The sequence below is a fragment of the Gavia stellata genome, chromosome 5 (assembly GCF_030936135.1).
Source record: "Gavia stellata isolate bGavSte3 chromosome 5, bGavSte3.hap2, whole genome shotgun sequence".
NCBI lineage: Eukaryota > Metazoa > Chordata > Aves > Gaviiformes > Gaviidae > Gavia > Gavia stellata.
This window is the reverse complement of record NC_082598.1, coordinates 20,076,464-20,099,785: the sequence shown is the minus strand read 5'-3', so window position 1 is coordinate 20,099,785 and position 23,322 is coordinate 20,076,464. Positions and strand designations below refer to the sequence as shown.

The window sequence follows — 23,322 nt, the reverse complement described above, 5'->3', positions numbered from 1 at the left end:
TTCCTGCCAGGGCTAGCTTTAAAGAAGTGGAAATGGAAACAACATTTTATTTTGAATATTGCATTATCTCTGGGGTTTCTTTGCCTGAAATTCTTAAATATGCATGTTCATTGTGGAGTGGTTGTGTTTCTGCTTCATTCTTTCTTTAAAACTATGTCCAAAAAAATCAGTAACTAACCCCAGAGCTTCTCATGGGCTGTATAATTTCATGACTAAAAGTGACAGTTTTAAATTTTTTATCTAGAAAACAGTCTTTGCTTACTCAGATCTTTGTTGAATCTGAGCCTGAAGTTTTAACCCGGAAATTACTACTGCAGAATTTTGAAGAGGACTGTTCTCTTCATTTTCCAAAAAAATCATTTGGTAGTCAAAAAGATTTGTTAGTGAGGAGGTGGATAAGGTGTGACGTACATACTGCTGACTCAAGTGAATTTTTGGGAAGGAAGAAAAAATTGAGGACTCAAAGGAAATAGTTTAGCAGTGATGGCTTTGCACAAAACATTTTCACTATTAAATTCAAATTTGAGGTAACTAGAGTTTTAGGTGTCATTATCTTTGCCTCAGTTTCCCTGACTTTTGTGGCATTAGGCCAAGTCTTCACATAGCCATGGGTAGCTCATAACCATTTTTTCCAAAAGTTCAGAAAAAATCAAGCTTCTCTCTCACATCAAGTATTCATGCCTTGGTACTCCTATCTTTTTTTCTGGAACAAATTCATTGCAGCTAATGCAATGGGACTCCCAGTCTCCATTTATGCTCCATAGGGAGCACTATGCATTGATGGACGCTTTTCCTTCTCTACAGCAAAACACTATAAATCATGTTCCATTTGCATTGATCTGCTGAGCTCTGTTGCATGGTTAAAAATCCAAAACAAAACTATATAGCCATGTTTGAAATACATATTTCCTGTAAGTGTGTCTGCCCTCTGTTTTCATTCTTGCTAGGGAAGTAATAGAAAGCTCATTGCTTGGGCTAGAAGAAGGAATCTTGGGCAGCATCAGCCTCTGGAGCACTTAAGGATGGTCTGGATTATCTAGGAGAACTCCTTAATCTCAGTCTAATTTGTTTAATTTTAAGCATATATACTTCTAAATTACGTTACGTTATATTACGTTACAATTACATTACAATTGGATGGAAGGAAATTTCTCAAACATAACATACTAAGTACCTTCCTGAAGAGTAATAGTTTCCTGAACAGTGGCTGCAGTTTGCTGTTACTCTGCCCTGGTGTCCTGGGTTATCCTTTTGTAGAGTCTGAAGGAATTCTATGATTTCTACAGAAAATATTGAGAGTTATATTCTACCCTTATAAAAATAATTGGAAGGTGTTTCTTCGGTTAACAGGTTTTACTGGAACAGGCTGTAGTCCTTCCTGCAATTTTGTCTCACCGTGGTGATATAATCTATTACCGTTATGTGAACAATCCTGGTAGTTAGTGGTATATTTAGTCTTTAAATACTTACCTGTTTCATTTTGACTCCCTACTTCATGACTCTCACTTAGTTCTAAATGCAATGGTTCATTACAGTTGCAGTTGTCCTATTGTTCACTTGGGTTTCAGTTGCAGAACCACATTTCAGGCAAAATGTATTAGTTATGCTTACAAGAATGTATTATACATACATTAGCAATGGTTTACTAAATTAATGAACTGTGGAGACAAAGAGTCATTGCAGTCGTGTTGTAGAGTTGCTGTACTTCCTTGCATTCAAGTTCTGCGTCCTACCAAGGTTGCTTTGGTAGCATGCATTTATTTTTCTCAGGCTTGCTTCTATTCAGTTTTTTGTCTGCTAATTTCTGTAGGTTTTTGGCAGTGCCGGTCTTTTGACTTTTGATTTTTGTATCAAAATCTTTTTGATTCTTAACAAAAAAGTCTTTTGTTTTTTATCTCTTGATCTTTTCTATCGAAATCTACAGAGACAGAGGCGAATGTTGTGGAGGAAGGGACGGGGCAGAAATGATGCTGAAGATTAATGTCAATGCATTAGTGCTGCTGCTATTGTTGTTACAGACCCTTGGTGTCTCACACCCTAAATACTTTTATTCCCAGTATCAGTGGTGTTAAATTAAAGTGACATAGAATGGGTCTTGCTCTGTATCTGTTTTAAAGAAGCACATGAGCCGCCTTTATAAACGTTGCACGTGTGATTAAAAATATTCTTTTTTTCCCCTTAGGCCTAACTCCACCTACAACCCCTCCTCATAAAGCCAACCAGGATAATCCTTTTAGGACTTCACCTAAGCCGAAGTCATCATGCAAGACTGTTGCACCACCTTCAAAAAAGCCCCGCTATAGTGAGTCTTCCGGTTCTCAAGGAAATAACCCAATCAAGAAGGGTCCAGAACAGTCTGAGCTGTACGCACAGCTTAGCAAGACTACAGTACTGTCCAGTGGACATGAGGAGAGAAAGACAAAACGGCCCAGTTTGCGGCTGTTTGGTGACCATGACTACTGTCAATCTGTGAATTCAAAATCGGAAATACACATTAAAATATCCCAGGAACTTCAGGACTCCAGACAACTAGAATTTAAGGATTCTTCACCTGGGTGGCAGTGTCAGATTTGTTCTTCTTTAGAACAAGACCAGTATTTCAAGAAAGAGACTTTACAGACAAGTAAGCAGGGATCCCACGGTAATAACAGAAAACAGCTCCAAGACCAGGAAATTCGGGCTGAACTGAATAAGCATTTTGGTCACCCCAGCCAAGCTGTTTTTGATGAAGAAGCAGATAAGTCCAGAGAACTAAGGGACAGTGATTACAGTAATGAACAATTCTCCAAACTACCTATGTTTATAAATTCAGGACTAGCAATGGATGGTCTCTTTGATGACAGTGAAGATGAAAGTGATAAACTATGCTACCCTTGGGATGGGACACAAGCCTATTCATTATTTGATGTATCGCCTTCTTGCTCTTCTTTTAACTCTCCATGCAGAGATTCAGTGTCTCCACCCAAATCCTTATTTTCTCAAAGATCCCAAAGGACACGCTCTAGATCAAGGTCCTTTCCTCAACGCAGGTCTTGTTCCCGTTCTCCATATTCCCGATCGAGATCAAGGTCGCCCTGTAGTAGATCCTCTTCAAGGTACGGTACAGCAAATTCATGTATCATCATCATAGTTAATAAGAAGGAAAACAGCAAAAACATAATGTAACTTAAAGGAAAGAAGGAAAAAAAACAAGAAATAACTTAATCCAGTGCAACTCATTCTATTGCTCCTGAGCTGATTAACTCTGAAGGTTACAGGGTTGCTGCAGAAACACTTGTTGCCATTATCCTTTAAATTTGCCAAGTTTACACTTTCGGAGTGGAGCCGGTCAGGTCAGTGGCAGAGCAATTGGTGAGAGATGTACACAACTAACCTTTCCCATTATCTGCGAGCTGCCCGGTGCCAATCTAGCTGCAGTCCCTATCAGATGAAGTTGACAGTGGCTGACTCTCTGCTCTGTGTTAGCCTCAATAAGGAACATTACAGAAGGGCAGGGGTGGAAATCACTTGAGGCCCCTTAGTTGACTAGGAGATCACAAACTGTCACTGGAAAATCTCACTGGTAGCTTAGAAGAAATTGTAAGTTCGGGGAAGAGGTAGAAAATGGTGTCAATAGATTCAAACTGAATGACAGAGGTGAATGTGTTTCTTCCTGCAGATCTTGTTGCTATTATGAGTCCAGCCACTGTATACACCGAGCATACAGAAATTCTCCCTTACGTGCAAGATCGCGATCCAGATCACCGTACAGTCGCAGACCCAGGTAGTGCATTTTGACTGCATTTGGTTTGCTTTGCAGCTGGTTCTCAAGAGATAATGAAGCATTCCAGAAATTGTATTACTAATTTTACATTCAAAATGCAGGTGCTTGATTTAATGACTAAGTTATGTTTCCTAGATATGACAGCTATGAGGAATATCAGCATGAAAGGCTGAAGAGGGAAGAATACCGCAAAGAGTATGAAAAACGGGAATCTGAAAGGGCCAAACAAAGGGAGAGACAGAGGCAGAAAGCAATTGTAAGCACTGTGAAGATAACTTTCATTTTGAAATAGATTTCTGTTTCTTTTCATAGGTTTCTGAAGCTAGAACTCAGAATTTACTTTCTTTCTTTTTTATAAAAGAAAAAACAAAATACAAAGATCTGCCTGCTTATGTGTATTTCTTAGCATTTTGAATTTTAGGCAAATATGTGTTTTCATAATAATTTGTGCTTTGATGTTACAATACTAATTTTTTCAGGCTCCATAAATTGCAACTCTCCAAGTTTTTCACAGTCAACAGATGCAAAGGGCTTACTAGAAAAAGGTTTCATCCTAGACAACAGACAATTAAAAGTGAACCAGTCTATTTCTTATACAGATCTATCAGTGAACCTGCATTTTATGCTATATATCACCTACCAGAGTGCCAGTAATCAATGTCTATTCTCTGTATTTCTGGGTTTTCACATAAACAATATAAGGAGTCAGCTTACATACCAATCGCTGGACTTCCATAGTAGCTGTAATTGTCTATATAGAGGGTGCAGATAACAGAATTCAAAACTGGGATCCAAAGGCATGAGTTTAATTTTTTTTTTCCTGTCTATGACTCAGTTAATTTTTAAGTTATTTTTAGCAAAATAAATAGTCTGAAGACATGATGCAATTTAAAAATGTCACTTAACACTGGCCCTTTCATAATGAATATGTATTATTTAATTATTTTCTTCATCAATGTTCTGTGTTAAACAACTGAAATACCTGAGGCGAAGGAAATACCCATGTGGGGATGAGCAACTCTCTTGGCTGTTGTAGCAGTAAGACAGAAGAATGGCTATTAAACTGACAGGTGGCTTTTGCTCCCTTTTAGTTCCCCATTGGCAACTGCGTAATGGTTTTGATGAATTAAATTGGGAGCTGCTGTAAATCTGGACTCCTCTTGTAGTTGCTAAGCCCATTTGGTGGCTCACCTTAACATTTTCCGCTGGGTTTTCTGTGTCCTGCTTTTTTTTGTCCAGTTGTACCTTCACTGCTGTTCTGGCTGTGCTCTGGCTCTTGCATGAACTGGTGCAGACTGGGACACTTCATTTCCAGATTTTCCCTTAGTGCTCTGTCCACGGCTCACCAAAATGAATAAGTCTTTTTTCCAGTGCCTTTAGTGGACTTTATAGTAAAAGGTGATTTGTCACACACTTGACAGCTTTTCTCCTAATACTTACACCTACAGAACTGGGAGTTGTAGAGACTGAGAGAGACTGGTGTAGTCTACAGCAACAAGAAGTTCTGGGAGGCAATAGACACCTTTATTTTCTGTCTTTGTCTCTGCACTGTTGTTCTTCGTGAGCTTCATCAAATCATTTCACTTTTCTCTGCTTCAGGTGCCCTATCTACAAAGTGTAGGTGATAGGTGTATTTTGTAAAGCATGAGATTTAGAGCTATAACATGCTCTGCGGTGCTGATCTGAAACTCAGTGAAGGCAATGGAATGATTTTGCTTGGCTTCAGACAGGGCTATATTTAAATCAATTGTTGCAGTTAGTTTTAAACTATCTGGCTTCCATCTGCTTAGAGATGAACACTACCTTCCAGCAATTGTAACTTACACTGGCTGTTCTCTCTTAGATGTAACACAAATTAGAGATTCAAGTAGACCTCTGTCATGGCTGTATCTTGCTACTTCTCAATTACTGTACCTTACCGGTATAAATAAACATGAATCCTGCTGAGGAGGTAGAAAATTTTATTTAGTTTAAAACAAACAAATACTTGGCAAGTAGCTAATCAAGAGAAAAGGAAAAAGGAAAGAAAAGAAACTTAAAAAGCTCCAAATAGGCTGCATTGCAACTTCCTATGTTAAAAATTTTAGATGTTTCAAAACCAAAGTTGAATTTATTTTCTTCCTAAAGTGAGCATTGTCATGATAATTAACTTCCTTAATGAAATTATTTATTAATAAACATAAATCACAGAATCACACAATCATTAAGGTTGGAAAAGACCTGTAAGATCATCAAGTCCAACCATCAACCCAACACCACCATGCAAACTAAAACATGTCTACACATTCCTTGAATACCTCCAGGGAGGGTGACTCTACCACTTCCCTGGGCAGCCTGTTCCAATGCTTCACCACTGTCTCAGTAAAGAAATCTTTCCTAATATCCAGCCTAAACCTCCCCTGGCGCAACTTGAGGCCATTTCCTCTTGTCCTATCACTAGTCACTTGGGAGAAGAGACCAACACCCACCTCTCCGCAACCCCCTTCCAGGTAATTATAGAGAGCGATAAGGTCTCCCCTCAGCCTCCTCTTCTCCAGACTGAACAACCCCAGTTCCCTCAGCCGCTCCTCATCAGACTTGTGCTCCAGACCCCTCACCAGCTTCGTCGCCCTTCTCTGGACACGCTCCAGCACCTCAATGTTCTTCTTGTAGTGAGGGGCCCAAAACTGAACACAGGATTCGAGGTGCAGCCTCACCAGTGCCGAGTACAGGGGCATGATCACCTCCCTGCTCCTGATGGCCACACTGTTTCTGATACAGGCCAGGATGCCGTTGGCCTTCTTGGCCACCTGTGCACACTGCTGGCTCATATTCAGCCGGCTGTCAAACAGCACCCCCAGGTCCTTTTCTGCGGGGCAGCTTTCCAGCCACTCATCCCCAAGCCTGTAGCGTTGCATGGGGTTGTTGTGACCCAAGTGCAGGACCCGGCACTTGGCCTTGTTGAACCTCATACAATTGGCCTGGGCCCATCGATCCAGCCTGTCCAGATCCCTCTGCAGAGCCTTCCTACCCTCGAGCAGATCAACACTCCTGCCCAACTTGGTGTCGTCTGCAAACTTGCTGAGGGTGCACTCAATCCCCTCATCCAGATCATCGATAAAGATATTAAACAAGACCGGCCCCAAAACTGAGCCCTGGGGGACTCCGCTTGTGACCGGCCGCCAACTGGATTTGTCTCCATTCACCACAACTCTCTGGGCTCGGCCATCCAGCCAGTTTTTTACCCAGCGAAGAGTGCACCTGTCTGAGCCATGAGCTGCCATCTTCTCCAGGAGAATACTGTGGGGGACAGTGTTGAAGGCTTTACTAAAGTCCAGGTAGACAACACCCACAGCCTTCCCCTCACCCACCAGGCAGGTCACCTGGTCATAGAAGGAGATCAGGTTGGTCAAGCAGGACCTGCCTTTCATGAACCCGTGCTGGCTGGGCCTGATCCCTTGGTTGTCCTGCACGTGCTCTGTGAGCGCCCTCAGGATGAACCTCTTCATAATCTTCCCTGGCACCGAGGTCAGGCTGACAGGCTTGTAGTTCCCCGGATCCTCCTTCCGACCCTTCTTGTAGATGGGCATCATGTTGGCAAGCCTCCAATCATCTGGGACCTCCCCTGTTAACCAGGACTGTTGATAAATGATGGAGAGTGGCTTGACAAGCTCCTCCGCCAGCTCCCTCAGCACCCTTGGGTGGATGCCATCAGGCCCCATAGACTTGTGAGTGTCCAGGTGGCATAGCAGGTCGTTAACTGCTTCCTTGTGGATCATAGGGAGTTTATTTTGCTCTCCAACCTTGTCTTCCATCTCAGGGAGCTGGATTCCCTGAGGATACCTGGTCTGGCTATTAAAGACTGAGGCAAAGAAGGCATTAAGTACCTCAGCCTTCTCCTCATCCTTGGTGACTTCCCTCCTGCATCCAGTAAAGGATGGAGATTCTCCTTTGCTCTCTGTTTGTTGTTAATGTATTTGTAAAAGCATTTTTTGTTATCCCTTATGACCGTGGCCAGATTGAGCTGTAGCTGGGCTTTTGCCCATAAATCATAACTAAAAATAAATAACAATAAACGGAATATGGCAAAAACTTAAAATACAGTCACCTGTGTAAGAGCTGCAGAAGATGTAGATGAAATCCTATTAACTCCTTTATCCAAGGTCTATCAGCACTTTTACTTTAAAAATCTGCATTGAATCATGCCAGTTTATTCCGTGTGCAAATAAGTAGGGGTCAGGGGACAGCAGAGAAAGAGAAGCCCTGATCCCATGAAGTCGGTGATAAAATTTGTATTATTTCTAGCATTCTCTGCTCCTTTTCTTACTTCTTTTGGCTTATGGGTCTCTTCTGTGTTACTCTTTTCTTTCTTGAGAGACTCAACTCATTTATTGTTCAGCCACAAGAATCTCCTCTCTTTCCTTGGACTTTCTACACTCCCATAAATTTAGATTTCTTTGCTCTCTGCAATGGGGAATTTTTATTTTCTTTCTCGCCCATCCTTGTGTTGCCAGAACATGACCACATACCTCCAGATACTGTTAAAAGAGTGGCCCAAAGATTGGGCAGTACTAATGCCTCAGGTGTTACACAGGGCAGGTGGCTTTCCTTCATGAGAAGCACTGTGCTATGATCTCAGGAGTTAGTTGTAGAAAGGACGCACAGTGGAAAGGGAACAGAAGTTATGACTGAGCTAAAAGCCATCAGGTATTACTGGTTCAATATCTAGAATTAGTCTCCATGTGACAAGAAGAGTGGGAAAACTAGGAAAAAGAAGTGAGAAAAAATTTCACATATTTTAATCTGTCAAGATCATATGTGCAGCAATGTCCTCTGATTGTGCAGGCAGCTTGTATTCTGGCAGACGTGAAGGCATATTGGCAGAATGTTGAGCAGGCTTGTTATAGAAGCCTCTGCTCATGCTGTGTGGCGGAAACATGTTTAAATGGCTGCCCCTTCAGTCTTGCACACAACACCTTTGCTGCAGTAGCTTCAGATCAGCAAGAAGCCTGAGCTAGCATTTCCTGTATGGATTCCTGAATTCCTATCTAGACTTACAGCTATATACAGGTGGCTTGACTTCAAAAGGTACTGTGATACTCTTCTCTTCGTTTTCTTCTTTTCCCCTCTCCAGTTACTGGAGACTCAGTGCCTATTTTGTGGATAGACTTGATTTATTTCACTGGGTCTCCATTTTGTTTTAGAATGGGTCCTCACTGAACACATGGATGGTCTGCCACCAAGACTTACTTAACTTTATAATGCTAACCAGATTATAGTGGAGACACATTGATCATGAAACTTGAGGAGCAACTGCAGGACAGGGCAGTCTACTTAGGGCTTGGTAGAAACTGGGATCCAACACCCAACCAAGGCAGATCACAGTGGTTTTCCAAGAAGGCCGAGGACCTCTTTTTTTCTTCTGATACACCCCAGGAAATTTTTGAGTTATGCGGGCTTTTACTCCAGCAGCTCATTAGATCCTGTGGCAAATACTTTTCAAGGCATGGCGTCAGAAATACAGTTAGCACATATCGATTCTGGAGTCACCAGTTCGTGGTTCCCTATTGACGTGGTGCACTAGGGCAGGCAGGTTAAACTGTCTGATGAGCAGCCTGGTGTTCTGGATCTCTGCTACTCTGCTGCTCTGGCCACAATACTGGCTTATGGTCACATCCTCTCTGCAGCTCGTTTGCTGTGTGCGCTGGCTGCTGCCAGGAGATACAACAAAATCAGCTTTTATACCTGAGTAGAAAATTACTATTAACATTACTACTTTTCATTTCTAAGTGCTGACAGCCTCCATGAGACAAGTATCGAGAGACCCTGTCCCAGAGAGCTTACAGACGTAAGAAGATAAATGCGCTGAGGCCACTGCAGCGGAAAGAAACACATGGTTTCAAAGAAAATAAATTGCTGTACAACAGGAAGGCAGGAGAAAGGTGGTTTCATAAATGAGTGCTTGGCTTCTCTAAAGTCTAAAATCAGAGTCAGCCTATAATGGAGTGCATTTCCACTAATGAAGGATCCAATGTATGTTGTATATTTAGTTTGGATTTTTTTGTCTTTGCTCATCTTGTTGGCCTTGATCCCAGGCACTCTAACTTTGCTGTATGAGTTTCTGAAAATGTATCAAACGGATTACCTAAATCTTGAGGTTTACTGGTCCATCATTATTTTTCTAGCAGTCACCATGGAGGGTGGCTGAACTGTTTCAGCCCTCAGTTAGCCACACAGCAGCACTTGACAATTTTGTGCAATGTTCTTTCTTTTTTTTCCAGTTTTCGTGATTCTTCCTTTTGCCATTCATGCTTGCCCACAGGTCATACTTACTCTTCCTTAATACAGAATCTAAAGAAAATTTTTCTATTACGTCAGAATCTTAAGCTTTAATGGCTTTTTCCAGCCATAGCATGTCTATTTTTTAAACTCCATTCAACCATTCCCATTGCACTTTCAAAATGGTATTTGGCCTCCAGCTCTAAGGATAAAACTCTTCATGGCTTTCTACTGGAAGAGGAGAGAAGTCATGTAGCAGGGAAGGCAACACAGGCATGGGGCTTGCACCCAGCCAGCCGCCCGTGCTGGAGGAAGCAGCAGACCCTTTGACAAGCCCATGGCAGACCCCAGCTTTAAAATGCCCCTGGATTTCTTCTGTTTTCTCAAGTTTTGGCATTCTAATGCTTTAGTATTGTCATTTGAGACTTGAAATACTGCTTTTCAGTCTGAGATTTTCTGTCAAATCTGCCTATTCAAATGTTTTTACTGCAAGGAAGAAAGAGCAAGATTATGAAGAAGGAGCTATAGATAAATGGAAAGAAGACAGACATGTTGGGCCTGAGGGAGTTGGCTGGACACTTCTTTCTTCCTTTTTTTACCTGGCAAAGCAATGAACTACACTTGAAGTTTATGATGCAAAATAAAACATCTGCACTATTGAGAGGGAAATATGAACAGTATCTTCTGGAGTTTTCTGCAGGTTCCCTCTGCCCACATTAAATTGAAAACAAGCTTTTCTCTGCCGTTCTCTAGGTTTTCAAGTCATATCTCATCTCCTCTAACGAGTGCAGTAAAAAGCATACTTAAAATGCATGTATGGGCTTATGCGTGTAACTTATTATAAAATAAAGGTCTTTAACATTTAGAGGTATGTTGTAATCTTGTTAGGCTTCTATAGCTGCTATTATTAATGGCAATAAAAGGCAGGTGTCTCTGTGGATACAAATACATTCTTCATAGTTGCTTTAAATAAACCAAAGTTAACGAAGACAAAGACAATGCTGTATGAATCCTGTGTTCTCCAGTATCTTATACCATTGTGGCACTCTGCTTAAAAAAATACTTGAACACATCTCCTCATGTGTGCACACTGGAGGACATATGGTGCATTTCAGCTTTAGATTTGAATTTCCTTAATTTTGCAGGTTTAACTTATTCCCTTAATGATAGTTTAACAGGCTTTTTTTAATTGTTCAGTTTTGTTTTATTACAGTTGTCTTAAAGGGATATTAGAGATATGAAGGTTATTAGAGAGATAGAAGAAGGAAAAATTGCGCAGGCGTGCACACAGGCTTATGGAAGAGTGTGCAATAGTTATTTCCATCACACTGTAATATAACAATCTCCATGTCAGTGAGTGAAACATTATGTTTTTTTCAGTCGAGATGTATTATCTCAGCTAAAGTATATTAGACAGTCTGCTATGTTATGTTCTGCTCCATCTGGTCAGTCATTTAGGTTCAATAGCAAGTATCAATGGAATTGTTTCTTATCAAGTGTTTCAGTGCGGTTAAAACCTTGATTTGGTAAAACAGTCTGAAAAAGTAATTACTGTGCATATGCAGTTTTTCCTGGTTTATGGCACCCAACCATACTGAAAGTAAGCAGAATTAGAAAGGGGAAAATGGAAGAAATGGAGGTTTCTGTTGCTTGCACTCTACAGTCATTCATTCGCAGAAGCCCTACCCAAACTCCTCTGTCAGGAGGGTCAGGGCTCTGGACCGGGGCACAGTAGAGACAGAGATAAAAAGCAGCAGCTGCCTGTAAAGTACCCCTTTTCCCTAAATTTATGGCCACCCATGAGCACACTTGGCCTTCTTTTAGCCATGCTAGCTTCTCCAAACTGCACTGCTATGGCAGAGAACAAGGGCAGCTTTTGGACTACACACTTCGGAAGGCATAACATCTAAAAATGAAAGTGTGTCTCCCAGCAGGGTTATAGAGGACTACCAAGGCAGTCACCTTGGTTCCTTATATAATCACAAGAGGCAGTAGTTTCAAGCACCTAAATGAGACACTTACCTGATCCCATTGATTAAGGAGAGCATATATATACTTTGGTAAAGCAACCAGGGACTCCGCTGGGCTGACGAGGGAGCTATAAGGGACCCAGGTGGTTCCAGTGGTCACTTCTTGTGCCATACCTTAGTGGGTAGGGCTTTTGGGTAGGAGTGTTTGATTCTTGGATCTCTGTTTTCTGGAGCTTTAAACTCACTTTCATTTCTCAGGAGCTTAGATTAACTGGATCTGAGCCCCTGAGATCTGAGAGGCCAGGAAAAGAGTCAGCGAAAATAGTTGACTGAGTGTGCTAGTGAGCAGGAGTTTCTGTGGGGAGGCAGATGTATTAGTTTCAGCTTCCTGCTGCAGGGATTGTTTGTTTATTTTGCATTAAACAGTTCCTGGGAGCAAAGTGCTCTCCTGGGAACAGGGAGCCAAGATTTTAGGCCCCTATAACTAAGAGTTCTGATGGTCCCTTTATCTCAACTGAGTGCTCAGACAAGTAAAGAAGAGGCATCAGGATCATTTCTGTTTCTACATGTGTTTTGGTCTGATCTCAGTCCTGTTGTCCATGGTCCAAGAGTGACTAGTGCCTTATGCCTCTGCGGGGACTCATGGAAAAGATACATTTCGTGCCATGTCTGAATTGTAACACTATAAGCTACCTGTCTCTTCAGGCTAGGATGTTTCTGAGCAGGAATGCAAGTCTATATTTAGGTCTCTAGAGCCTTTTGCGTCGCACAGTTGAGGTGCCATGAGCCTTTAGGCACCTCCCGGTTACGATAGTCATGAATTCTCAGCAGTCAGTATAGCTCCTTTGGCATTTGGCACCTAAATTCTGCGCAAGTCTCAGGTGCCAAAGCTGATGGTTTAAACTGACATTGCTCCACTGACTGACAGATTTACGCCAGCTGAGAATGTGGTGGTGGTGGTGGTGGTGGTGGTTCGATTTATGGGACAAATGTGCGGGTGTGTAAGGGATGAACAGTAGAGCCAGTAGTGCCAGGGTTCTTCAGGCCAGAGGCAATCTGAGACAGGGAGGCTGAGCACCCAAGTACTTCTTTGCCCTGGTTACCTTAAGGTCAGTGTTTTGAAGATCTCTTCTTGCCTTTTGCTTTGCTTGCAGCTCAATAAATGGCTCTACCCTCAGTAAGTTGTTCATCCAAAAATTCATAAAGTGACTCTCACAGGGTTTCCTACTCCTTCTGTCATTCTGCTGAGCATTTCCACTCAGAAGGGAAGGATATGACCATGACTCGATTGTTTTAAAAGTATCTTTGATGCTTTGCTCCAAGTGTCGAAGAAACATGCAAATGACACCTTAGCCTGTAAAAGTCAGGGATTTCAGTCAGCTTTTTTTTCCGAAGAAACCAAAAGTCAACGGTGACCACAGGATATATTTCACTGTCCCGCCTTCCCCTCAGAAATACTTATTTTAATAAAAGTCATCTTCTGGGCCCCTAACAGTTTTCCCTCTATTTTAAGGTATGGATTATGGTGGAACAGCTGATTGTAGGATGAATCAGCTATTGAGTCATCTGAGTTTATAATGTTATGTTTGTAATACATTTTATTATGTCTATGGTACATTTATGCAATTATTGTTTTACTTTATACCACTCCACAACTAAGATGGGGTTTGCCCACTATTGTATAGATGGCAAGAGAAAGGGAGCTTCTGGTTTGGATGAGTTTACAGTCTTGGAGGGGAAGTGGTAGAAAAGATAGAAGGGAAGAAGGTGCAGCAGGGTACAAAGGGAGCTGTCAGTCAGTGCATAGCAGAGCAGCGACAGCAAGGAGTGAAACCTTCCAGGAGCACACCACCTGACAAATGTAGTGTCATTTAAATACCTTAGATGCTTTCCAGGAGAGAACTATTATTTCACTTACTAGCAAGATGCAGTAGGTCTTCCACAAGAGACTATTACTATAATTATGCATCCTCTGCACATCCATGTGTGTGTATTCACATGCATATATGTATAGGTTCATCTCTATTACACATTTGTTAAAAATATGCCTTCCCGGTTGCTGTTTCTCAACAGGAAGAACGTCGTGTGATTTATCTGGGTAAAATCAGACCTGACACAACCCGAACAGAACTGAGGGACCGGTTTGAAGTTTTTGGTGAAATTGAGGAGTGCACAGTAAATTTGCGGGATGATGGGTAAGAACTTTTGAGATTACTTCTTGTTTGGGAGCTGCCATATGTAAAAAATTATGGCAGTAAGATTACTGGTATGGGAGTTACCAATGTAAGTGCTGTGACAGATGACATGCTGAGTTCAAAACCTTATTTATTTTCTTTCATCCTTATTTATTAATCTTGCTAGTTGAGATTTCCTGTCCCAGAAATAAGTATTTAGCTGCGTGACAGGACAATCATCCTGATAAATGGAGGCAGTACTTCTGGCATTTCCACTGCTGGATCTCCTGCAAGTTCTTGCTTTCAGGAAGGGGTTACACTAATGTGCGTTAACTCTTTTCAGCTTTTGTTCACAACTGTGTTTTCAAATTGCAGAGACAGCTATGGTTTCATCACCTACCGCTATACTTGTGACGCCTTTGCTGCTCTTGAAAATGGATACACTTTACGCAGGTCAAATGAACCTGACTTTGAGCTGTACTTCTGTGGACGCAAGCAATTTTGCAAGTCTAACTATGCAGACCTAGGTAGGTATTTTGCTCTGTGTGAATTAAAGTACGTAACTCAGGAGAATTTAGGGTTTGCTTCTTCTTTGTTTGCTGCTTATATTATTTAAATGATTGGCGGGGGTTAAAGGAAGTGGTTTTCACTTGCTGCAAGAAGTTTAAAAGTCTACTAATGAGAGCTCTAATCTGAGCTGGCTTCTTTCAGATATTTCAGACTGTGAAAATTCTTTTAAAGCTCATTTCCATCATTATCAAAAGTAAGTGCCCGATATTCAATAATGCATTTCCATATTGAAATGACAGCACCACAGAAACATCCTGCATGATTTACTGTTAATTGCTATGCTATGACTGCTTGGTTCTAATACCTGGTTTATTTCTATGAGTGATAAACAGAACAAAGTAGATGCCTCACCCCAAAAAATTCATTATGATTCTTACTTTGCCATGAGTTGTGCTGTAGATGTGTAGAACTTGCCAGAGACACTCCTTGAACACAATTCATTGTTTCTCAGGTTTGAAAGCTAGAAGGGCCTGTGACCAAATCTGACCCTTAGTATAGCAAAGGCCGCGGATCTCAACTGGTGGTTCTCAAATCGTGCACAAGCATCTATGTATGAAGGTGTCGCCTTGCAGGGACTTCCAGTCATGATGTAAGATGCTCCAGCCTGTAGAGAGCTTAGCAAATCTCTTGGTGTTGCTGTCTCACTCATGCAGGGCAGTATGCATACCAGTCTCCAGAGCCCAGTATGCTGTGATAACTCTAGTCCCAAGCGTGCATACTGACTGCAATAACACATCTGGGTCTGTCCTAGTCCTGTCTAGGCAAAAATGTATAGTTCTGTCCTATGCTCTGGGTCAGGGTGTGATGCTTCCCCTTGCAAGGATGTTTGGAGATGTTAAAAGTCTTACATCAGCAATACTGATTTTAAGTATATGCACAAAGGCACCATGCAGACTACCAAAACATCCTCTGTAATATTATGATACATTATAAACTCACCTCTGATGTAATTACCTTTTAAAATGTAAAGGTTTCATTAAATGTTAAACCTTTCCTAATATCTGTATAAATAGACTAAAGGTATGGGAGATACTCTTTTCTAAATAGTGTAGCGAGGGACATTTTGCCGTTGACTCTATATTAACCAGATATTTTGGTTTTTTATGAATAAATGACCACAGTCATTAAAATCTCTTATAACCCTGTAACACAGTGCTAATGAAATCTTGTATGTGCTGCCTGTGGCTTTGTACAATGCAGGAAGTGAATACAGATCTATTTTTTCTAACCAATTGGTGTGTTTTCAGAATAAATGATAAAGATCATGCGCATTGTTCACAATGAATATGCTATAATTCACTTCAGTGGCTAAACAGATAATGTAAAGCTAAGAAAAGGCAATTGACTGCTGAAGAGATATAGGGTTGATGTTGAAAATATAAAAGGTAGCAAGGCATTTGTCGAAATGTAGGCTGATAAAAACAGTAAAAACAGATTGAAGTCTTGACTTGACTTATCTTCAGCAGTGGAAGCCAGGGTCATCTCTGTATCTCAGAAAATCTGGGGTGTAAAATAAGTTTTCTGAAGGGGACCCTCTTGAACATTATTCATCACTGGGAGTATTCCCTGGCAGGTCTCTCCGTCCTGAGTTGGGATTCCCAGAGTATCTGTGAGCAGAGTATTTTCACTTTGTCCTGCTGGCAGCTTGAGCTTCTGTACGTCAGACTGCATTCCCTGTATTTTGCAGAATATCTGATAGAGCTACGTAAGGAAATGGCAGGATGAACTTTAAAATTCATGAGCTAGTACAAGGACAGAGAGAATTAATCAGCCTTGGGTTGAGTACAGAAGAAAGAAAACACTTGAAAATAGTAGTCAGAAGTTTAACACCTCTCCTCTGTGAGAAGATATTGTCTTAACAGAACTTGTAATGAACATTTAATGCACAGTGTGTCTTATAGCAGTAGATGGGGAGTTCTGATTAATTCAACACAAGAAATGGCAAGAAAAGGGCACTCTCATAAAGGAGCTGTGACACAGGAGCTGGGGACAGTCAGTGTTAATCAGGGAAGACTCCAAAAGGAAATCCAGTGCTTGCAGCCGCGTCAATAATTGTTGTACTGGAGCTGTATGGCCACAAACATACAATCCCTCCTCTGCACTAGGAACAGACTGACGTCTGTGTCTGAACAACTAGCAAAGCTGGAGCAGGTATTGCAGATCACAGGAGCTGGACCATTATTGCTGCTATGACTTATCCCATATGCTGCAAAAAGCTGAGGATCTCGCCTGAGGTTGCTTGTACGGCAATTGCCCCGAATTGCTCACACGCTAAACAAGCAAACCCCCAAAAAAATCAGAGTGGAAGCAAAAACAGAGCTTCAGGGAGTGGTAGTGACTTGTGCAAGACCTCGAGGCAGAGCAGGCAGAAGCAGCAGTGTCCCCTGCACACTGTCCACAGGCTGCCCTGGCTTTCTGCAGAACCGTCCCCCTGTTACCTTTCTCAGGAGAAGTAAGTCTTCGACACTGCATGTTGCAAAACAACAGTTGCGGAATGATGGTGGAGTTTTGGGTAAAGCATCCGTCAAGATTATCTGGACTACTTTGAGACCTATGCTATGTATATAGCAGTGTGTCGGTGCTCAAGTCCTTGAAGAAACTGTTTTGAGTTTACCTGCTCTATATGTACATGCATTTTATGGTTCTCCCCAACGCTGATGACATGTACCACTTTTGTTAAGTCCTGCTTCTTGCCAGAAAGCTCTGTCCATACCTAAAACTTCTCTGATGACTGTTTCTGGGCTTTTATCATCCCATAAAGTTGTGGTTGTAAGTGAATTATTTCTGCAGTGCCTTGTTTGTACCGTTGTACAGAGAAAACAATGTAAGTACTCGCTAGTGGTTCTTGACTCTTAACTAAACTTGCATCCTTTGGGTTTCAGATTCAAACTCAGATGATTTTGATCCTGCTTCCACTAAAAGCAAGTATGACTCCATGGATTTTGATAGTTTACTTAAAGAGGCACAGCGGAGCCTGCGTAGGTAACATGCGTCACACCTGAGGAAAACGGAGGGATGGCGAATACCTCACGGACATCATGTCCTTCAATAACGGACAATTAAAAAGTCATACTTAGGAATTTCTCCTACTTTACACTCTCTGTTCAAAACCATGGTTTACATGAACACAGCTGCTCAATGAGTGGAGAGGCAGGATGGCTGTCCAGTAAGCACACACGTGTCCATGGGTGTCAGCTTTGCTTTTGCGGGTGATCGGTGGCGGGGGAGCTGGGCGTTCCTTGCAAGTTCGATGCAAACCACGAGACATGGCAGCAGTTCCACAGAGATAACGCGTACAACGATGAACTGCAAAATCTGTACATACTGCATTTTAACAAAAAAAGAACAAAAACAAACAAAAAAACCCTAATTTGAGAACTATGGCTGCTGATGTCTGGGAATCAGACGCTGCATTATTTATTTTTTTTAAATGAAGCTTCTTCTCACAACACAATATGACAATCCAGAAGAAACCACAGGTCCCAGAAGCCTACAATCTGTTTTAGCTTTGGTTTAAGATTTTTCTTTTTTTGTTGTTTTTTTTGGTGGGTATTTTTTTAGTCTTTGCAGAAGAGAAAATGAAAGGCTCAAGCTTCCCTAACATTTTGAAGTTTCATCTTTTAATTCTGACACCCATGTAAATGTCTACAACGTTGATCTTCCACAGCAAAATTTTCAAAGCCTTGTTAATGGTCAAATGTGCAGCTTGTTCAGCGATTTATTCTAATGACCGGACGTGGTGTTACATTATTAATAAGAGTTGGATATAACTATCTGGGTGTGTGCACAGATAGTTTATTTGCTACATTCTCTAAAGTAGTTGAGTATTTACAAATGTTAAATGGAGTATTTTTATTTATGTACATACTGTATGACTATGTTCTTTTTTGTTACAGCTATGCACTGTAAATGCAGCCTTCTTTTCAAAAACTGCTGAATTTTTCTTAATCAAGAATACTCAAATGTAATTATATGAGGTGAAACAATTATTGTACACTAACATATGTAGAAAGCTGAACTTACGCTAATATATATTTGATTGTAAAAAAAAGAGAGAAAAGCGTGTGGGTGAGGGTGTGCATGTGTATATGTGTGCGCGTGTGTGTCTGAGTGCAAAAATGCTTTACACACACAGTCATCCCTTCTTTGGTGAGCTTATATAAGAATTTTGTCAAGAATTATCCTAGCCCAAAAAGGTATTAACCACTTCTGCAGTATTTTTCCACATTTTTCTCATTGCTTGATTTTCTTTTGCAGTTTTATACACTGAATTTGTTAGGGGAATGAAATTTTCTCATCTAAATTTTTCTAGGAGATATCATAATTTTATGTAAAGTCTCTCAAATGGGTAATCATTAAGAAATGTTTTTATTTTATGTATCAACAGTAGTTTTGGAACTAGAGGTCAAAAATCTTTTTAAAATGCTATTTTGTTTTAATTTTTGTGATTTTAATTTGATAAAAATATGCTGAGGTACTAAGTACAGTATGATTTTTACAGTAATTCTATGTCTAAACACTGTTCTTGAAGCCAGTAATCTTTTCATTGGCAGAGTTTAATGATGGTATTTATCTATATTTTTTACAGTTATGCATCCTGTATAAATACCGTTCCTTCATTCCTTTGTTTACTAAAGAGACATATTTATCAGTTGCAATTATCCTATTTATTATAAATTATGAGATGACTAAAATAGTAAAAAGGCCAGTGGAAATTTTATACCTAGGATGCGTGACAGTTGTCAGTTTGGAGTAAGTGCGTTGTTTGGAAATTCAGCTTTTGGAGAAGCAGTGGGTTGTTTGGTTTTTTTTCTTTTTTTACTATGCACTAGCATGGCCTCAGATGTGCCCATGACATTGTTGCTGATGACATTGCTTCTGCTAAATTAAATAGAAACTTCAGGAAAGAAAAAAACCACAAGAGTAAACTACTGCTATTCTGAGCATCAGAATTTCATCTGAACTCTGAGTCTCTAGACTGAATCAGCAAAGTTTGGAATTTGCTTGCGAATGTATAGATTTGGTATTCTATTACTCTTTGGCATTCATGACTCCTCTTAAAGGTATGGCACACCTAACTATTTAATCTCCTTTCCCACTCCCAATCTTAGAAAACCAATTCCACCCCCATGCCAGTGCAGTTGATTTTGATGGCTGCATTCATTTTATCACCAGCATATTGTGTTCTGAGAGATTCCACTGTCTGTCCTGTCGGATGCTTGCTTGATTTTTTGGCTTCTTATTTCTCAGTAGATAGATAGCAATAAAAAAAAAGAAAAGAACTTTTTCGGAGGTTCTGTGTTACAACTGTAACATTCTTTAATCTGCATAATTCTTGTTGTTGCTCTGTAGGTTAAAAATGCAGGTATTTTAACTTTGTGTGAATGCCAAACTAAAAGTTTACAATTTTCCTTTCTGGATTTTGAGTATCTTCTGTTGTAAAGAAAAAAATTAAAAGCAATAAATTATTTTTAAGAAATCAATATTTAGTATATCATATTATGTGTTCAAGGACCAGATGCATTACCTATTTTGCCTTTAAATTTCTGTGATTACATTTTAAATACATTCTCTTTTGCCCTAGATTGCTGACATGAATAAATTGGTGTGGGGTTTGCAGGGGGATTATTTATTTTTCACCAAGCAGGCATAATGACATGAGTCAATTTTTTTTTTCACTGGCCTGGCAAACATTCTCATCTTGAAGGAGGCTTTCCTCTGTGGATTTACAAATTACATATGAAATTAACAGAGCTAGGATTGCTGAATAAAGCTATTTGTATCCTTTGTAGACACCGTAGTAGGTAACCCATCAAAGTATAAACTCGGTGTTCCTTTTCTTTTTTTCTCCCCCAAGAACACTTCAAATTAGCACATGTACCACATTGTCACCAGAGGCAAATTGCAGCATAGCTCTGTGTGTCTTTTAGATGAAGATTGTACTGTTGCTTTCATGCTGTGGTAAGTACCACGTCCGCAACACAGGTAACAGAACTGGTACTTAGAAGCTATGGTCTTTCCTAGAGCTGTAACAAAGTAATTCCTACAGAACGTAAAATGATCCAGATCCAAACAGAGGGAGCCTAAAATTGAAGAAAAATACCTGTGCTAAACTACTCTGAAAAGCAGTTGGGCTGCCATCACCAAGAGCAGCACTGAGAGGAAAGTTTGTGCCTCTGGGGGTATAATACTTGGGTCAGTTGAAAAAAAAAAACCACCACACCTTCTTCTCATCCCTTTAGATGTAAGCTTACAGTAGGTAATGATTATGTGTCCTTTTTGATGGCTGTAATGAGAACTTCAATCACTGTAGTATAAGATCTGATCTATAAATGACCTAGAATAGCCATGTAATATAATGTGATGATTCTAAATTTGTACCTATGTGACAGACATTTTCAATAATGTGAACCACTGACCTGATGGAGCTACTGTAAGATTTGTACAGTAGGCAAACATGTAAAGCTATTGGTTGGACTATGCTGAACAGGGAAAGCGAGATATTAGTTAAGCCCAAGCTGGGCTATTTTCCACCTGCCAATTCTACATGTACTTTTGTGGTTTAATTCATTGTATGAAAATTCCTGTGATTTTTTTTTTTTTTAATGTGCAGTACACATCAGCCTCACTGAGCAAATAAAGGGAAACGAATGTTTCAAATCCATTTCTGTTTCTCTTTTTTATCACAAGTGACAGGTTTTCCCCCCGCCCCAACTGGTCGTGTACTGGGTTTTCTATTACTCCTTCTAATGGTAATAATTGATTTCAGATAGTAGTCCAGATCACACCTGCATTACTGCACTTTGGGCAGGGGACAGAACCACTAGTTTTAATATATTTAATGGTAGAAAGGTGCTACCTGCCTTTCTGCCGTGAGTACCCAAGGCTGTTGAAGGGCTGACATAAACCTTGTAGGAAAACTTTTGAAAAATGGTCAGTGGAGTTTCAAGAGTTGGTGGCTCAAGTTAGGAGAAGGTGGGGAATGTAAGGGCTTTTCTACGTGGCCATGCTTGGATCCAAGTCGTGCAGGTAGTAGGGACTGACGAGTCTGAAATGGTTGGTATCTTCCATCCTGAGATGATAAATACCTATTCTAGGAAAAAGCACCATCATGAGAGTCCTTCACCAGCCTCTCTGTCTCAGCAGACAGGCTAGGAGGATCAGACGGGTAGCTGACTGGACAAGCATGGGTTTTCTGAATCCTTCCTGGACAGTACAGGGTGCAGCATGGTGGGCTTCCACACTGGCATCATCACTGGGCAGGCAACAGCTAGGTGAGGGGCTGGCAAAGGGTATTCACAGCCCTCTCCTTTACCTGCACATAAAAAGGGAAAGGAATTGCGTTTCTTTGGTTTGCCCAGGGTTCGTTCACAGGCAGCCAACGTACCTCTCTAGGCCTATCCTGTTGCGTCAACAGCCTTCTCTGGGAGTTATCAGCACAACACTATGACTGAGTCTTCTTGTCTTGGTGTCTCAGAAGGTACCCCAGGCATGATGCGAGGAGCAGTGCAGGGCAGCTTGGTTGTGGTCTTTAGGTAAGAGTGGACTACTAAATTCACTTGAAAAAATTACCTTTCTTGAGATGACTAGCCACTCATCACTGTTCCCAACATTGCTGTTTATTTTATACTCTATAATGATACTTTTTTTACTTGCAAAAATGTTTAGCTTTTGCATTTTTACCATTTACTAATCCAAACTGTTGTGCTTGGTGCTCGCAATCATGGTAGAGCGAAGTTCTTCTGTGCATGGGATTTGTGTTGTTGACTGACTGCTCCTGATCAAATTAATGCTCAAAACTTAGTGGGCCAAATCTGTCCCTGATGTACTTCATCAGTGTTGCTGCTGTTCCACAAGGCATGAGTTTAGCCCAACATTTCTCCAGTTACTAGGCTTTTTAATTGGATTTGTTTATTCATTTCATATTTTTGCATAGCACTTCTTTGATGCTTGCAAAAAAGCACTCTATTAGATTTCCAGAAAAGTATTGCTTTTTGCCTCCCGTCCCCTCATTTTATGTTAATTAAGGTTTATTGCCTAAAATCAGGATCTCATTTATTAAGAAATCATCCCTTCCATCCTGGGTTACCATTTTCTCCCACGGTGAATGCTGCAAGCTGAGCACCTGAAATCAGATTCAGGCGCCTCAATGAGTGGCCTGATTTTCAGAAACGCTGAGCATCTCGCAGCTCCCATCGACTTCAATTAGACCTGCTGGCTCTCAGCACTTTTAAAATCAAGCCACATATTTAGAGCCCCAATTCAGCACAGCATTTACATTTGTGCTTAAGTCCATCCTGATTCAGCAAAGCACTTAAGCATGAGCGTTTTTAGATCCATTGAAGTCAAGTGCTCGGCTGTTTTGAATAAAAATAGACTCCTGGATTGGGGCCTAAGAATCCAAATACAGACACCAACGCCTAATTTTAGGCTCCATTTGGAAAACTTCGGCCTTGCCTACTACCTTTAACCTTTAATGCTTACAGAAAACACAAAAACACCCATCAGGTCATAAGGGGAAAGGGGGAAGGTTTAGGGAAGAGAAGAGGATGCGATGGACAAAATGCTTCCTTGTGGAAAATGTTCT

At 40.8% G+C, this 23,322-nt stretch overlaps 1 protein-coding gene across 1 annotated transcript in view; it reads left to right on the top strand.

Annotated features, from left to right (window-relative positions):
- Positions 1–21,388, top strand: part of PPARGC1A (PPARG coactivator 1 alpha) — a 68,760-nt gene extending 47,372 nt beyond the window's left edge. Inside the window, exons 8-13 of the mRNA XM_059817685.1 lie at positions 2,183–3,095; positions 3,659–3,763; positions 3,899–4,019; positions 14,065–14,186; positions 14,541–14,692; positions 17,618–21,388. Of these exons, the coding sequence (XP_059673668.1) occupies positions 2,183–3,095; positions 3,659–3,763; positions 3,899–4,019; positions 14,065–14,186; positions 14,541–14,692; positions 17,618–17,721 (1,517 nt within the window). The 3' untranslated portion in view covers positions 17,722–21,388. The remainder of the gene's footprint in view (positions 1–2,182; positions 3,096–3,658; positions 3,764–3,898; positions 4,020–14,064; positions 14,187–14,540; positions 14,693–17,617) is intronic.
- The last annotated feature ends 1,934 nt before the right edge of the window (positions 21,389–23,322 follow it).